This window comes from Cryptotermes secundus, unplaced genomic scaffold, assembly GCF_002891405.2.
Source record: "Cryptotermes secundus unplaced genomic scaffold, Csec_1.0 scaffold1928, whole genome shotgun sequence".
Taxonomy (NCBI): Eukaryota; Metazoa; Arthropoda; class Insecta; order Blattodea; family Kalotermitidae; genus Cryptotermes; species Cryptotermes secundus.
The window spans coordinates 733,399-752,236 of record NW_019740681.1 but is presented as its reverse complement, the minus strand read 5'-3'; the positions used below and the strand labels follow the sequence as shown (position 1 = coordinate 752,236).

At 46.1% G+C, this 18,838-nt stretch overlaps 1 protein-coding gene across 1 annotated transcript in view; it reads left to right on the top strand.

The window, feature by feature from the left end:
- Positions 1-18,838, top strand: part of LOC111872603 (DNA N6-methyl adenine demethylase) — a 130,121-nt gene that overhangs the window by 90,767 nt on the left and 20,516 nt on the right. Inside the window, exon 5 of the mRNA XM_033754761.1 lies at positions 17,443-17,602. Within this exon, the coding sequence (XP_033610652.1) occupies positions 17,443-17,602 (160 nt within the window). The remainder of the gene's footprint in view (positions 1-17,442; positions 17,603-18,838) is intronic.

The following is an 18,838-nucleotide window of genomic DNA, read 5'->3' as shown; positions in this document are numbered from 1 at the left end:
TGTCAGTTTGTTAGGCTCCGAGTTAATGAAGCAACTGACGCTGCTAACGGTTGTTTTATCCTCCATAAAACATGGACCTGACCAGAGTTCATGGTCACCCAGCTGGTCAAGGAAGTCATCGCTACTGGGCCCTATCCAGAGCCAGATGAATCCAGTTCACACTCTCACGCTATACTTAAGATATTCCCTCTTTGTATTTCTGAAATTCCTGCTGGTTTCACGTCTTATATTTTTCAGATTATCCCCATTTAACTCGCTTGGATCCTGTAACCACTGCAATTTGGCCTGCTTCCTTTGATCTAATAATTTTGAGCATCCTTAATCGAACCATGGCTTATGCTTCTTCAGTTCGTGGTAGCTTACACTCTCTTCGGCAGAAACTTTGTTATTCCCTCTAATAGCGTCCCAAGTTTTAGTAATATCCACCTCGGTGCCGCAAACCTATTTGAGATTTCAACACGACACTGCTCTTTACCCTCTACCTCATTTAATTTCTTGAGATTGAACCTCTCCATATGAACTCTGTGTGCTGTTTCTTTGCTCACTGCCAGTCTTTCCCTAACCTTTGCCACCACCAGGTAGTGGTCAGTATCACAATCTGCTGCCCTGAATGATCAGACATCAAGTATACTCGAATGCCATCTCCTGTCTATCAAAATATGGTCTATTTGATTGTGTATCTTCCCATCAGGAGATGTCCAAGTAAATTTATGGATGTACGATGTGGGAACATTGTACTTTTGAAGATTTTTTGATGTGGCAAAGTTTACAACTCTAACTCCATTATCATTACTAATTTCATGCAAACTCTCATTCCCAATTGTTGGTTTGAAAATGTCTTCCCTCCCTACTTTGGCACTGAAATCTCCTAACATAATTTTCATATGGTACTTAGGGAGTTTATCGAATACATGTTCTAGTCCTTCGTAAAACCTGTCCTTATCATCGGTTGTATCTTCTGTTGGGGCGTGAACATACACAACAATGATATCACACCAGCGACCTTTTAGTATTATATGTGATATCCTATCACTAACGAATTCTGCCCTCTTAACTGCTGATACGATTCTCTTATGTACGAAAAAACCTGTACCTAATTCATGATTTTCATTCCCCTTTCCATAGAAAAATGTATAGCCTCCTGCTGGTGCGATGCCACTTCCGTCCCATATGACCTCCTGTACTCCCGCTAAATCTAACTTATATTTTGAGATTTCTTCTGCCTCTGCCCTGAGCGAACCTGACCTATACAAACTTCGTACATTCCAAGTGCCGAATCTCATATCCATTTTCTTTAGCTTAGGTCGTTTATCCACGGAATCCATCCAGGTCCGAGGCCTCTTGAGAATTTTCGTAACAAGCTCATTCTTTACGGCGAGGAGTTGTTAGCCCCATGCCCAACTCCCAAGTTGGAGGCCCACCCCTCCTCGACTGTCCGCTACTGCTTATTCAATATGTTCGTAGCTTCCCTCCATACCTGGAGGCCGTCTCCTCCATCCGCAACCTGAGGACATGCCATGCCGTGGTGACAGGGACCCACTTAACATGGAGCCAAATATTAATACAGAGAAAACTGAAATTATTTCGAAATGTGTTCTGTCCTGGATACTCTAGGACGATCAGTAAAAATAGTCTTTAATAACACAAACGTAAATTTCGTGCAGGCTCACTAGCCCTCCCCTCCCAGGGAGAACTGGCTGGGGCCCCTGGAAAGTCAAGTGAGCAAATAGGAAACGCGTTTTTGGAACTTTCACACGACGCCGGTGGCTCCGTGTCCTCCCCCTGCTCGAAGAAACGTCTCACTCCACAGCTCGTTTGCCCGTGACGTGTCGAGAGAAAGTCAACACTGCGTAGAATGGCTTCAGTCTGCAACCTATGGCCACACAACAGGGCGCTTGCAACGAACTTCTGCATGATATATAAGAATTCAGTTCGTACCTCACAGTAAACACCATGTGTCCATTATAAAGTAGTTACAAACGCTTTGAGTTATGTCTGACGTACACATAGATTTTGTTCAAGTCTTTCCTTCTTTTATTCAAGTTTTTCACAACAATAATAATAACGATAATGATGATGATGATAATATTAACATTGGTATTGATGCAGCTCTTGCATTTCTACAGCGTGAAGATGAGGGTAGTGTTCCCGACGTTTGGGAAGTATCTGCTGTCTCCATCTATATGGTACAAGTGGGCTTTGATCCTGAATATGGAGACAGTTGGTACCTCCCAAACGTCGGCAGCACTACTCGCACCTATACGGCCTAAAGATCCATGTGCTGAATTAATATCAATATTGAACCACAGTGAAAGCCTAAACTCAGGATGCATGAACAACAGAAGGAAAGTAGGCTTTGCGTGTGATTGTTTGCTTGGCCGCACGTGTTTGTGCGGAACCTCCGCCAGGGGTCGTTGTGCTCCTTTATCGCTCGTCCGCTGCTCTCCACGTGGGAGCTCACTACGCTACGCGGCGTTACGTAACGCGGTTGTATGGAGCACACAATGGACGTCACTTGCAGGCAGAACGGTAGCCTACGCTCTGCAAATAGCCTGGCGCTGTGGATTCATTCACTGATTCCACTTCTGTAACAGCGTCAACATGTTTTTGCGTACTTGAGAGGGTAATATGATTCTTAACCCTTCAAAAGCACAACATTACAACGACGTAATGTGTTTCCTGTGAGGTACGGACAGAATTCTTATATATAAAGTCTCTGCATTCTGGCCACACAGTGTATTTGTGTGTTCCATGTGATTCTCACAATAAACAGCGACTGTTTCCCGAAACAGCATTAACCGCTTGGTCTCTGTAGCGGAGACTTAATGTGTTTCCTGTGAGGTACGGACTGAATTTTGTATATATTGTTTAGATCTATTTCTGTTTCCTAGTCGATGGTTTTCAAATGCTGGCCCGGAGAAGGAGTATCTTGACTGTTTTTCGTGATTTTCCTTAGCCCCTCCAACAAAACGTAAGAATAGCACTCAGATGCGAGCACTGTGTACCAAAGTGAATGGGACGGAACTGTGAGCCAGCTAAGGGAAAACGGTGGCCCTTAACAAAGATATGTGAGAGGAAAAGAAGTAAGGAAAGAGGTTTCTTCGCCTGACTTACACTTCCACGCTGAAAATGGAGGCAACGGATTCCTCCAGAATTTTAATGTCTGTCGGACTACACAGCGTCAGCTTCCTAAATGGCAAGTCTTATACGAGACATAAATGCACTGGATGGGCAAAGTGCAGAGTTCTTTTGGGATGGGATGAAACATTCCATTCATAACCTTCGTCGTGTCTGTTGTCCGTCTGTGTTTCCCGCATGAAAGAACTCGGACCTCTGTAGATGGACCGTCATGACAGTTTACGTTCAGGAGTTTTGCTAGAATCTGGGACAGAATCGTTCTTTTTATTTAAAATAAGTAAAAATAACACAAATATCAACACGAAACCCCAGATTCGTTTCAGGCACATTTAAGAATATTTCTCTTACAGCACTGCCGAGAGTATACAGGGCCCCCATGAGGGCGGAGCCGTGGCCATCGCATTTCGTATCTTCAGAGCCTAAATATCCGAACGCACTTCAAATGTCACGTTATACGTATGTATCCTATCTCGTGGTGGTGGTGGCGGGCCCTACATGTCGTTGCCACTGAGCTGTGCCGAGGCTTACGCGTGCGCCAGTACAGATGGTAACAGCATCTAAGTGCAGTGTATTCTTGCTGTAATGGAGCTCGCCGCTTACCACTAATTAGCTGGTCCAATATGCCGAGCCTAGGTGGCAGCAGCAGCACTGCCCATTTGCACAGCGCTCATAATGAGCAGGCCTGAGTGCCAGATTTATGGGTGCTTGACCGGGCGCCCTCTACCTCAGCATCTCCTCGCGATGCTCAGCCGGTAGTTCTGTTCTCGCAGGGCTAGATTTTCTCTCGTCGCCACTCTGCTCAGACATTGCACTTGGGATAAGGCAGCCGCAGCTTGTAGCTAATGCTGAGGTCAGCAATTACTCTTTACAATATTACCCTCTTGATATTATTGGCAGGTAAATTCCGGGTGCAAATAACCGCATCAGTTGTCACTCCCTAATCCTTTAAAGAGAAATGGTAAGTGTATGTACCAGTTACGTTAACATTAAAATACTCCGTCTTTTGTCCCACACAGTGTACTTATGTGTTCCACATGGTTCTCACAATAAACAGCGACTGTTTCCGTAAACAGCATTAACCGGCTGGGCTCTGTAGCGGAGACGTAATGTGTTTCCTGTGAGGTACGGACTTAAATCTTATATATAAAGTCTCTGCATTCTGCCCACGCAGTGTATTTGTGTGTTCCATATGGTTCTCACAATAAACAGCGACTGTTTCCCTAAACAGCATTAACCGGTTGGTCTCTGTAACGGAGACGTAATGTGTTTCCTGTGAGGTACGGACTGAATTCTTGTATGTGTGTAGGTTGTCTTCTGACTGGCAGAAAACCAGGGGAGGCTCTTGTGATCATTCCGTCTTTCCTTCGGCGCTCATATGTTGCTGCGTCCTTGAGCTAACCAAGAAAGACCCCGACAGCGATCAGTAGTTGGTCTTATCTTATTCTACGTCCTCCGAGATGGGGGCAGTAGTTGGCTTCTGCCACACTACACGGCGTTACATTCCTGAAGAAAGTTCTCTTGGTATTCATCTCCAAAATAGCCGTTCAAGTACGGGCTCGTAGCGAGGCATGGTGAGATATGTTGGAATGCGACGCCGTGTTGTCTGATAGATTGTCAGATAGGCAGTGATTGTTTTCTTTTTTCGACAAAAAAATTACGCAATTAATATGTTTGGGAACAAACGAACAAATCGAGAGAGATTAAATTCGGGTAACTCTTACCGTCACCCCTAGCAGAGCCTTTTGTCCTCCCCTTCTGTTTGTATGGATCTCTCACATTAAGAAAATGACTTTTGGTGGTCTCGTGTAATGAACTTTCGGATTCCATGAAAGGCGAGGAATTCTTTACTACCGCAGCGAGTGGTAGCTCCTCAGCAAGGAGTCGTGCCCGTTGAGTTGTTCAGTGTGTTGCAGACTTTACTGCCCCTGTTGAGTTCCTGCCGCACCCTACGTAAGGAATTGAGAGTCCTGCGAAGTTTTCCATGGCGTGTCTTGTTAGAGGGAGGCAACCCCTACTGAGACTCACAAAATATTCAGGACTTAAGCCCCATCGACGTTTTGGATAGCTCATTATTGATCATGCTGTGACGACCTTTTCTACTCGTTTATTAAATAGTCTTTAGTCTGAGTACGTCAGAAGTGAAAGTGAACTTCGGAACTACAAATTCCACTTGCTGTCTCTCCGTAAACATGTCTGTCTGTACTTATACGTCATGGGGACGAGTATGAAGAGATATGACGCAGTAGAATCTGGTAGACCCCCCCGAAGCTTCGAGACGGCACCGCGCCGTGCATTTCAGTCTTCTTTTCTGTAGAAGACGACAAGACAAAGATTCTGAGAAGCGTTTCCCGAATGTGACTGCAGATATTGCTACTTGAACTGGACCGCGTTGCCCAGTGTTGGGACCGGACGGAACGGTTTGATCGCCGTCGAAGTGTCGCGGACAGACCCCGAATCTGGAGGAAAGCTGCGTTGTGCTGCTGGAAAATTCCGCGCGGTCGAATCGATACGAGCTGGACGAGATGCTGCGGCCCGTCTCGGCCCCTACCTTACGTGAGCCTGTGTCCTGGACACGTCCAGTTGTGTGCGACATGGCTCCGTGTTGCACGGCGCGGTTCCACATCACAACAGGATTTCCGCCCCGCCCCACCCCACCCCACCCCACCTTGTTGCTGGTTCAGCTGCTCAGCACAAAGCGATCTTACTGCACATGGACACGAATTAATTTATTAATTAATTGAGCACCGCAGTGTAAAGAGGCATTGGGGAGTGGAAGTATAGCTCCACACATTCGTAACCTTCGCCGTGAATTGACGCCTCTGTCTCCCTGCCCCCGGGGAAGGAGGCTGGCTGAGGAGCCCCAGAGCCGGAGTCGCTGCTCGATGCCTGGCCGTCACTATGCCACCTGAGCCACCCTGACTCCTCCCATTTCTGCTTCTGTTCGTTCAGACACACGCGACATGGAAGACATTCCGAAGGAACTCTGTGTTGCTAGAAACGGTGCAGTGCGTGACCTACGGACATGCGCATACAGGCCGTGTTCTGCAGAGGCACGGGACAGAGCCCAGTGTACACGTGGGCCGCTACTCCCCTGGCACCTCCCCCTGCCCATAAACAGAATCGAAATAATTTGTTTCTTACACTCGAACCTCGGACAGGCGACTTGAAGCGTTCCGGGAGACGAACTGTGCATAGTGTAGTTCCCTTCTCGCTACGGACGTCGCGGTCCATAGGCGCTGTGACCTCTGCCTCGGCCTGGTTGCGGGGCGTAAGGGGCTTCCTTACGCCTTCAGTCTACCCAAATTTAACAGCAGAAAACAGTTTTGGAGCTTTTTTCTTTGTTTCGGATATGCGTGTTCTTGAGTGTAGCGGTGTAGCGACGGGCTGCGGGATGGAGTTCGATTCCCTGCAAGGCCAAGACATTTTTCTCCGTAACTTCCTGATCGGCTATGGGGTCCACTCAGCCCCCCATCCAGTGGGTACCGGGAACTATTTCCCTGAGGGTAAAGCGGTTCGCACGTGAAGCTCACCGACCACTCATCTCCATCTAGTAACGGAAGTTAATATGCATGGATCTGTTCCTCCGTTCCTTCACACATCTTCGCTTAATCGCTCTTAAATAAAAGCGGCGACAACTTTACTTTACTTTGCTAAATCACATAAATCATTTCCTCTAGGCCCTGTTCAGGCCACGGGAGCTTCAGAGCAAGCAAGTGTGAGAGTCTGTACACCACCGCGCATATTTCTGGCTCTGAGCCGATGTTTTCTGTTTTGTTTGTATCATCTCGCCACTAACGCCAATCGGCAGCCCCCCCCCACACTAAGCAAAATTTCTCCTCGAATCCCTCCCCTACTCACGATTATCCCACGACCCCTCACATGTTTACGGTTGAAAGCAAGGGGTGTTGCGGTCCCCAAGTTACAAACCATTACTCTATTGACTTATCAGAAGTGGGGAAGCAACTGGAACCGGCCTCGCAATCAGCATACGTGGAGCCTTATGGAAATGCTGTGGGCTAATGAGATCAGCATACGTGGAGCCTTATGGAAATGCTGTGGGCTAGTGCTGCTGCATACAGCTATTGAAGCAGGTGACTGATTTTGACGAAACTTTGTATAGACGTTACGCCTTTGGGTGCCACCCCAGGGAATATCCTGCAATCGATAGTCAGAACATGGAGGGCTCACGAACCTGCGAGGTGGAAATGAACCAATTAATGCAGAGTCTGGAAGCTGTGTGTGGTAACAGTTCGTCTAGAAATTTGCACCTTTTGTTGAAGTTTGATGAACCATTGGAGCTGGGCGTGTGAAATTTAGTATGGAGATAGATCGTACACATGCCTTCGCATCCTGTGTTTAACGTTAGGCACGGTACGGGATCAAATTTTGAAGTTATGTTCGACAAATTTGACGTTGATGGAATCTGTAATTAATAATAAGTTCTGCACAGAACCATAATACAGGGGCTGCAGAGTGGTTCTGCCCGATCCCTAGGTCGGCCCACTTTCCGAGCGCCTCATGCAACGCGATGTGTCTCTAAGTGGCCGTGTGCCTAACGCGCGTGGCTAGCACGTCGGTGAATGTTATGCGACTAGTGTTGAGATGATGGGTTGGGAAGGCAGAAGGACTTGTTTTGGCACCAGTAGTCACCAGGTTGCACTCACAACAAATTAGTATAATGCCTTGGGGTAAGGCTTAGCAGGGAGATGACAAGCTTTGGCCTGAGACTGGTTAGGATTTGAGGTCTATCTCTGGGCTTAACGGGCCTTGCTCTGGCAGGGCACACACACACTGTTCTCGGGCTACGTTATTGAGCAGCACTGGGGCAATTAATACACTCAAATACTAACAAACTGAGTTCACTTTAATATCATCATAAACTTTCTGCAGCTTACAGATTGGTCTACTGTCGCAGTTTACTTTGAATACTTGAACAATAGTCACTCTTAATTAGTTATGTAGGTCCTGAATGTAGAATTCTGAGGAGCGCGGATTTGCGCCCGTGTAATCTGATAACGCCCAGAAAGTTTCGGGACCCTTATCCGCAGCAAAGGTTGCTCCCCAACTTCACCTGATTGGCGTAGTTTAAAAATTAGGAGGTCTTTATAATTTCCGGATTTCCAGTGAACAGGAAGTTCTTAGCGACTTTGAGCCTTAAGGCGCAAGCTGAATCCCGAACAGAGCCTGGCTGCGCAAGATGTCAAAGTTAAAAGTACGCAAAAGGTTTGTCGCCGTCCGAAAACTCGAAATTTCTAAGAAAAATCCATTAGCAACTTGCGGTGCGAACACGAAGAATTAATTGTTCTGTGTCACCTCCTATTGGCAGTGTGACATCTCTCTCTTGGCATAACATACGTGTTAATTATAATAATTAATTACTGCTCGTCATAACCGGTAGATTGTAATCAGCTGTTACAGTACGGGAACCATACGGAACACGCAAATGCACTGTGTGGGCAGAGCGCAGGAAGGCTGTGTACATACAGAGGGGTACAAAAAGACGTACTCACTCTTTGATACTCAGTATCTTTCGAACAGAATGACATATAAGTTACAATTATTGCGCGGAGAGAGAGAGAGTCATTGTATGTGTTCGAAGTGACCACCATCAGCGGCTAAACAGCGTCGATGCCGCGGAACTGCTGAGCGAACTACGGCTGTCAGTGTGTCCGGTGTGATGGCTGCACATGACGCTTCGATGGTTTCTCGTAGCGCGTTCAGTGTAGCTGGCTTTTGTCGATAAACTTCATCCTTCAAGGTTCCCCTTAAGCAAAGTCGAGAGGTGTTAGGTCTGGAGACCGTGGTGGGTGCTCAGTAGCACCTATTCGACCTATCCATCGTCCAGGTAGAGTGTCATCCAAGTACGCCCTGACATCTCGATGGTAGTGAGGTGGAGCACCATCTTGTTCTACGTAAAATCTCTCATCTCCAAACACTGATTCACAAATTTTTGCGGTGATCGTGACAAGTGTTGCAACACCACAACAATGGAAGGTGGACTTGTTACTATCCGTGGTTGCCCAGATCTTTGCCTATGCACGTCATGAACAGTTCCTTCGGCTGCAAATTTATCCCGAATACGGGCAATTGTTCGACGTGTTGGTGGCTGAGTTCCAAACTCATTCTGCCATTGTCGTTGTACCTCTTTAATGTTTTCGTACTTCCAGTACCACTTCAATACAGCCTTGCATTGCTCAAAGAACAACTTTTCAGCCATTGTTGCTGCTGTCTTCTGCTCTTAGTGCGCACTCGGCACGACACTCAGGTGACTCATGTGACATTTGCCATCTGTTGAGAAAACATTACATTACACTGCCGCGCAAGAATTGCAGCTACATGTCATTTTGTTCCAAAGATATTGACAATCAAAGAATGAGTACATTTTTGGACCCCCCCTGTACATGTAGTTACCGCATAGAAATCGCAGCCTGTTTTCAGCCCGGTCTGGCCTAAAACATCGATGCCCTCTGATTCTGGGATCGAAGAGACCGGTGAAATCTCAGCTGCAGTTATGCTAGAAACTTTGATCGTTTGGGGGGGGGGGGCTGACTGAAGGGGTACAGTCACCCTAGGTGGACGTGCGTACCTTGCTATGTGCCTCGAAAATACCAATGAAGGATCAGTATTATGAAATATGGCAACTAGAAGGACGGAATGGATTGTCACTACGCTCAAGTAGCCCTTCGAAGTACAGCGGAAACTATGTGTACCGCCAGCTTTAACACTAGAACAAGCATTGCGTATGGTTCTCACAGTAAACTGCGACTGTTCCCCTAAACAGCATTAACCGGTTGGTCTCTGTGGCGGAGACGTAATGTGTTTCCTGTGAGGTACGGACAGAATTAATTCATATATATAAAGTCTCTGCATTCTGCCCACACAGTGTATTTGTGTGTTCCGTGTGATTCTCACAATAAACAGCGACTGTTTCCCCAAACAGCATTAACCGGTTGGTCTCTGTAGCGGAGACGTAATGTGTTTCTTGTGAGGTACGGGCTGGACTGTATATATTATTTCGACGGTTTTGGGCCTCAGAGAGTTAAGACATGTGGTGCAGTAGGGGATAGCTCCATGTATTGTTAACCTCGGTGCACGATGGAGATGAGTGATGGACTTCAAACTCCGACCCCCTTACCACCAATAAAATAATCTTGGTTTAGCAGAGAGGAGGACGTGGTGTTTCTCGTTATACGTCGGTCCGTGCTCATTTCATCCCTGGCGGGTACAAAGTGATTGGGCTGCCTAACACCAGGGAGCAGAAAATATGAGAAGAGGTGAGACATGCAAGCCGAATGTCAGTCATGAAACCTCAAGGTAACATGCCACATCAATGAGAAGATTATATCAAAATGGATGGGGTGATGGCGTGGACAGGCTTACTTTGGGTCAGTGGCGGGCTCTTGTGAGCATGGTTGGATCTAAGGTTCTCACAGCGGTGGCTATGGGCTGTCACACTGTGTAGATCGGTAGAATGCCACCGGCTTTTCGGAGAAATGTTTCGTCACGCTTCAGGATCGTTAAATATGCCAAGCAACCAACTATCAAAAAGCAGACTTATTCTCCAATCCTGAAGATGGAGGCGATATGTTACACCGAAACATCAGTGGACTTCTACAGGACTGTACGGTTTTATAACTCAGAAGTTCGTCCTCTTCGTGGGTAATAATTGTTCTTGTTCAGTAGGAGGAGGGAAATTTCTTGACTAACTGAGCGACTGTCAGCTTCGTGAGGACTGTTGTGTGGAGTTGGTCTGATGTTGCCGGTTCGAAGGTTCAATGCCCGCTCCAATTATGTGGGGCAACGAACCCTGGATGTTTAGGGAAGGTGCTGTGTCAATTTCAGATTGGAGATCCCGTAACGATTATATTTTTGTAAGTATTAATTGAAAATGCTTGAAAATGCAGATGTACTATAAAGCTCACCTTGCAACCCATTTTTTCCCCATTTTGGGGTGCTGGGGGAGGTGTCTGATTAAATACTTGTGCGCAACCTCTGTCGCGCATCTCTCCCGCCGCATTTTTACCCCCTCGCTGTGCTGCTGTAAGCCCGCCTGTGACGTCATAGAAAAGATCGATTGTAGCTGCCTGGGCTGCCCCCTCCACCCCTTATCTTTACGTTAATAGCTTCAGGGCCGCCAACCTTAGGTGTTTTTCTCAAAAAATCTCGGTCAAGATTTTTCTTTTTCTTTTTGTTATAATAGCTTGGAGAGATTTTTGTGACGTTCGTGCAGCGATTTTGATGGCCGTGTGTGACGCGGGTTGCTGCAGAAGCAGAATGCGTTACGTCACTGCGTCCGTTTTCCGACGCGTGTCCAAGCGTCCTGTCCCCGAATGGGACATCTACAAAACAATTAATCTGCTTAAATTGCGTTATTTATTCACTCTCGTCAAACCAGCGCCATTAATTTGACAACCTAATCCCAGATTACTTGAGCTAACAGCCCATAATCTTGGGCCCGTTTTGGGAACATCACTTCCTTCCTTGCCCACAAACATCGTCTTGTCTCGGAGAGTTGGTACTATTGGTGTACTGCAAGCGTTATTATGCGACGTTGCCAGATGGCTGGAGAAAGGAAATGGGGGTGTGGTGGGGGTTGCTGCGGTACTGTAATTTGGAAGCTGGGGTTTGGGGTTTGGGGGTGGTGGTAGTAGGGTGAGAGGATTTTATGAGGTTTGTCAGGGCCCCTGGGCAGGGCTGCAAGGTTCCTTCTTTGCACGCTTGTGGTAAGCGCCATATTGCCTTATCGAATTAAGACATATGAGTTAAGGATTTGTTCATTAATTATCAGTTGTGGTCAATTGCCACTGCATTGAGGCAAGAGCTCATTTTCCCTGAAGATGAAGACAGCAGGTTTCTCCGAAACGTTGGTGACTAATTCCCAGGGTACACGGCATCACATCCCAGAGAGAAATTGCGAAGTAGGAAGGAGGGTCATACCAAGCAAACTATCTGGTAGGTCAGTTTTGAGCATGGAAGTTACCCAGGGCCGAAGCAGTGCTCATTAGCCTGGGTGTTCATGAACGAATGGTTGATGCACGTTAAATTACTAAATTCTCTGAGCTACTGCGGGCAGTGACCGTGGAATTTTGATTATCTGAGTTATTGAGGGCCGTAATTTGGAGATGTAATTTCGGGGCCTTCTGAGAAGTCTTGATGAGTCTGGAGTGGCACGAGAAACACACTGTAGCAACTTGTAACCGCGGAACCACGTCAGCAAGTCCTTGAAGCCGAGAGCAAAACCAAAGATGGCAGATCGCAGGGCTCCCGGATACATAGTGACGCCCAGCCGGTGGCTAGGGGGCATAGACGTCTGTCTGTTGCTTTATTGTTGCCCGGAACTCAGTATCCTGGCTGGAGCATCTTCCGCAAAACCTTTCATTTGCCAAAATGTATTTCCGAATGCACATGGGCACCGACCAGACTTGGCGAAACTTGCTCAACTTTCGACTGCCCTTGACATGGGCTCTCGATTCGGTTCGGCGAAGAGCTCGAAGGACGGCCCGCGTGAAGAACTCGTTTTTATTCAAAGTTGTGTACAGACGTACCTCGGCTGTCAGAGTGTGGAGCAAATGCGTTTTATTATGTGTCTGTCGTAGGGTCGTATTGCCCTCTTTGGCGCAGACATGCGACTAGCGTTGTCATGGCCAGGCGTCTTATGGGTTTCAGAAATTTGCCGATTCTGAGCGAATCCCCCTAATGTCAGATTTCGTGTAAACCCCCTCCAGCAGTTCTCGATGTGTTACACGCGGACGGACGGAAACTGGAGGGCGCATGGTTGCCAACACATCAGAAATATGTCGCGATGTACCACTTGATCCCTGAGCCGAACTGGCGCCCCTGACTGGACACGTCAGCCCTCGTTACTCCTTACTGACGATTTTATGTACGAGTGTCATCGTGTCGTGTGTTGAGACTGTTTCCTGTGCTTCGATGTACATTACAGTCTCCATCTTCAGAGTAAAATCTTCTTCAGACAAATAACACGTATAGGTAAGGATAACCTGCAGTAATATTGCGACATCCCTGGCTTCGATTTCTCGCCATTAGCGATTTGTGTAGCATTAGACATTTTCCTCAGGTGCCTCCACACTTTAATTAGCCTTGCATCCGTCTGTGTCCGCATTCCTGATCCAATTGGAACCGTGCATATGGGAAGTAGTCGCTTTCCGACCGACCTGTGACAGCTTGAGTTCAGATTTCATAATTCGAATGTTACTCATTCGTCAAGGTTGAATCCACTGTATGTTCTGACAGCGACAAGGAAAGCAGCTGTGCCCCGGGCGAAGAACGGGTACTCCTGCTTGCATTAGGTAAGACAGTGAGGGCGAATACCTCAGGATATGAGGCCCCCAGGTTGCTTGGCCCGTACGTAACTTTTGGGGTAGGATTGGTCCTTCCTCTTCTGGTGCCTGGCTATGGAGGCCGGACGGGGAATGTAGCACGCATAGGGACGTGAGAAGTGCGTATGTCTTGCCGAGCGGCAGGACACTGCTTCGTTTCCGGCAGTTCATTATACAGTAATTACTTGACAGCGTCAGCTACTGTCACCGTCGCTAAATAAACTAACGAAATTTCTTTTATCGGTTTTCTGCGTAGATTGCGCGTAATTGTGCGTGCTGTTGTGTGCGGCAAAGCAGCCCACTGTAAGTGTCCTACCTCGCCTCCCTCTGCCCAAGCGAGATTCAAACGCGCGACCCCCGGGGTTAAACATACGTAAATACCATAATTCTCGGGCGACCGCCCTTCGCGCATTTGCGGCATGTGGGATGTGAAGCTATGAAATTTGGTAGATTCGTACCAACATTTCGGGTTAACTTATTCACTGCATCTTTAGACTGGATTAAGGAGATGGAGTGAGGAGGTTCCTCTGAAACGTCGTACCCTACCTACGAGACTACACGGCGTCACATCCCAGCAGATCGTATTCTTAGTAGTCACCTCTAATCACACCCGACGATGCGAGCCGTCCGGCTCGGTCGGTCAGACAGCTGTCTTCTGTTTGTCCGGTTTTTTTAATAGGCTTCTAATATTTCGCGGCCTGTCCGTGGGTCGTGAACCAGTAGGTGAGAAACACCATTGCGACAGAGCAAAGGCTTGTTTAATCAGCGTGTTGAAAGTGTTCCTCTCGAGGACGCAATACGGTTGACACATTTCGCCAGTTCGACGTTCCAGAATATCGCCGAGCTCCGGAACCGTCCTGCATCCTGCATAACACGAGTGCCTTGCGGCACGCCCGACTTGCGCTTGCAGCTACCAGGTCCGGCAGAATTACCAGGCTTACGCTGAATCTGAGTGAACATGTAGTACCTCTGGGCATTTCGACTGCGTCATGGTCACTTCCGTTGCAATTCATCATTCATCCGTTATCCCAGCATTCGGGCAGGACTAAGGGGGCACGCGGTGACGTGCTTGGTTGAGGCACTATGCTACAATCCGGAAGGTAGCGGGTTCGTATCTCGATGTCATTGGATTTTTCAACTGAACTAAACCTTTCAGCCGCACTATGGCCCTGGGGTCGACTCAGCCTCTAACAGAAACGAGTACCAGCACTATTCATGGGGGTGAAGGGCGACCGGCGCGTAAGGCTGACAAGCTCACCGCCATCTGTGAGCCGTTTGTCTAGAAAATGTGGGAGCCTCAACGTCTCACCACCCTTTGGTCCTGATGACCTGTTACCTTATCTTTCATGGGAAGAACCAATCGACTGCTTTCCTTTGATACGACACGAACCTCACAAAAAAACGAAGCAATTGGGTAGGATAGACAGACACGCAGTAAGGTGAACTCATAACCCTAAAGAATTAATGGGGCGATATACAGATAGACACATAGCAAAGTGTAAGACATGTGCAGTGGAGGCCAGTGCTCTGCATTCGCTCGGGGTAGCAATGCCTGCGCTGTAAAGACGTGATGTCCTGCCTCTAACCCACATCGCCCCTGATCTGCTACCGCCGAGACAAAAGACCTTTCTACCTTCTCGTTTGCCCCCTCCCACTGTTTCCGGGTCGCACGGTGTCAAGGGTGGACTCTCCGATCAAGCCACGCGCCAAGCTCCAGCAAAAGAGTACAGTAGTCCTGGGGTCGCCTGCAGGTCAGATTGACCCAGCCAGAAGGGCGGTTGTTCCCACTCTGTCTACTCCGCGAGGTAACTGATCTGTTTGTTTGTAGTGGGCTTAACGAAGCAAACCACAGGTCTGCAGTGTCTAATGGCGGGGCTATAGCGAATCGTTAATTGGAGGGAATGCAGAAGGGGGCGGTTGTGCCCTAATTGAAGGCGCTGTCACAGAATTTATCTGGAGGGACAGACCTAGTCAGGATACCGGCATCCGGCAGAGATTCAAACCAGGCACTTCACTAACAGAGGAACATGCCGATCTGGTAAACGGCTAAAAGATGGAAAACTACGCTTGGTCCTTCACACTGCATGTGCGTGAGAACAGGGTGCTGAGAGGAACGTTTGGTCATAAGGGGGAGGAAGTGATGGGAGGGTGTCGAAAACTGCTTGATACAGAGCTTCACAATTTACACTCTTTGCCACATATTATCAGGGTGATCAAATCAAAGATGATGAAATGGGTTGCTCATGTTCCAAGCATTTGAGAGGTGAGAAGTGTGTACATGGTTCTGATAGGAAAACCTGAATGGAAGATACAGATTTAAAGACCCTGATATAGATGTAATATTATTAAGATGGTTGTTAAACAAATTGCATGTGAGGGAGTGGATTTATCTGGCTTAGGAACGGGATCAGGAGCAGGTTCCTGTGGATGTACACAGAAGACACATTACGTCTCCGCTACCGAGACTAACTGGTTAATGCTGTTTGGAGAAACAGTCACTATTTATTGTGAGAATTATAGAACACACAAATACACTGTGTGGAGAAACTTCGGAGTATCTGATTGGCAAAACAAGTGGTGCATATAATTACCACTTTGCTTTAGAGGACTAAACTATATTTTGGATCTAATCCACTGGGTATTGTGAACTCTAAAATTCAGACTTTTGAAGTAAAATGTAGTCAAATCATGTTTTGAACATAGCAAAGTGTTTCATCCATATTTAAGTTGTTTTGTTAGCACCTTTGTTTGACCTTGAAGAAAGCAATGGACTGTGCTCGGGAATCAGCCATTCACTGACCTCTGGTCATTATATGTGTAGGTGTGCGTGTAGTAGGCCTTCCACTGTGGGCATTTTAGGTTGAACTTCATTCTTCTGTTGATTCCAGTTTTATGTTGGCCTTCTGAACTTTGTTGTATCCAGTATCAAAATATCAACTATCATTTGTCTCTGCCTGTATTCTTAACACATTAAAACATGCTGGTCACTATATGTACCGCCTGGTTTAACAAAGGACTCTCCAGTTTCCCAACACAGTGTATTTATGAAACATTGCCTGTAAAAACATATGAAGTGCTTTGAACAGGGTTGCTTCTTACCGTGCCGCAACACTTGTAAACATAGGATTCCATCCATTGCAATTCATAAATTTGCAAGGCCTGTCACAGAATTGCAAACCAGAAAGCATCTTCCTCCCTAGACGATTCCTCTTTAAGTGAGTCTCCTAGCAACAAAGTCTGTCCTCCCAAAGCTGCCTCTCCCCAACCTCTGCCCATGAAATTTCCTCTGTGACATCTTTCCTAATATGTTTTTTCCGTCTTAGTTCTGATATTCTTCTTGTGCGCTTTCCTTCCACGGTCTTGTTTGAAACTTTGCTTCCAATTCTGTATGAATTCATTCTCAAAATGCTGCCACACTGTCTTATTTGAACATTTATTAGTTTATCTATAAATTTGACGGATGTTAGATTTTCGTGGCACTGATTATTAAGAGTACTTTCTTCTGAGAAGTGACGCCGTGTAGTCCGGTACAAGTCTACCGATGTTGCGGAGAATATACTGCCTCCATCTTCACTGTTGAAGAATAACTTAAACAAGCCACCAGCAAGAAGAAAGTAACAAGCAGAGTGGGGCCCCTTCTTGCCCTTCTTGGTTCTCTGTGGCTCCGTTCCAGATCTCGCATGCTTGGCTGCCTCTGCTTGCTGCTTCCTCTTTGATCTTGAAGATGGAAGCAGTATATTCCTCTGAAACATTAGTGTAACTTATAGCAGACTACGCAGCATTGCACTCCAGAACGCAATACTGTTTATCTTTTGTATCCTCTGATGTTTTCATTTCTTGTTCTCTCTCTCTCTCACCTGGTTTTGTTTTCTGTCCTTCTGCCTGCTGTGAGTCTTTGTGTATCTGCCCTGTTCCATGTTTAGGGGTAACCAGTGCGTTATTCTGTTGGTCTTGTGTACTGCAGGCTCCTCCAGTGATGCCTTTCTATGGAGCCAACACGGGGCCTCTGCCCCCACAAACTGGTGGTATGGTTGATCCAGCAGGTGGATTTGCCCCTCCACTCAGAGATCGCTTCCCGAACTCGGTGTGGCATCCAGCGCCTGGTGCAGATCCAAATGCTGTTGGTATGTTCTTAAAGTTATTTGTGTGTACCTATTACCTGTTAGGCTTCAGCTTTTGCTGAAAAGACCTGCAGAGAGAAGGTGTGTGTATTTTAGTAGGACAGATCAACATTTCATTAAAATTGATTTGTATCATGACTGAAATTAGCAGGACTTTGAAATCTATGCAGTTAAATTAGTAACTAAAACATCTAACCTAATTATATGAATCTGCAGTCAGACTAAATGAGACTTTGAGATATCTGTACAATCCATAATCTGAGTTTATAATCCATGGAGACATAAACATAAATTATATCAATGAAAATCACACGAGAAAAACAAGTAAATCTTCACTAAAAACATACAATTTTTCACACACTGTGACCTTTGCAGCAAGAATTCAAAATTCCCCATGTGCAACCATTGATAATATTTTTATAGACAGTGCAAGGTTGAGCTCTCCTACATCTTCTGCAGTCAGTGGCTTCCCAGACCACACTTCTCAGTTCCGTGCAGTAAATAATATTACTACAAAAGTAAATTGAATGCCCTTGAAACTGAAAACCAGAAAAATAAATAATGAACCACTGCTCAATATCAGCATCTGTTGGAACATGAAGTGGGGGAATCTGTTTCAAAACTAAGGATACAAACTAAAAGTTTAATCCTTTTTTTGATACATATTTTTTCGAAATACCTTTGAAGATTGTTTTCCTATTCAGAATAAAATTGTAGGTAGAATAAAAAGCGACTGGATTTCACAAAAAAATAAAATATCTTGCAAACATAAAAGGTGCCTGTATATATATAGCAGGAGCAGTAATAATCCACACGTGACAGTATATTACATTAATTATTACAAAATCCTGAGTAGAGTTATAAAAGAGGCTAAAAGGCAGCATTACTATAGGCTTAGAGCAAAATCGATTGGAATATAATAAAACCTGAAACAAGGAAATTACATCTGACTGAACAGATACTGTCTCTTCTTAAGAATGATGAAGAAATAAAGGACCCAGAAGTAATTGCTGATGCCTTCAGTACTTTTTTATGACAATTAATGAAACTGAAGTTGCATCAAGAAGTAAGAAATAATGCCATTTCATTTCTAAAATAGGCATTTCTTAGAAAATTCCCTGATATTAAGACAATTCCAACCACTGAAACTGAGATTAAAAGCAAAAACTCATCAGGTTATGATCGATTTACAAATAAAATTTTAAAATTTGCGCATCTCTAATGAGCCACCCATTAACT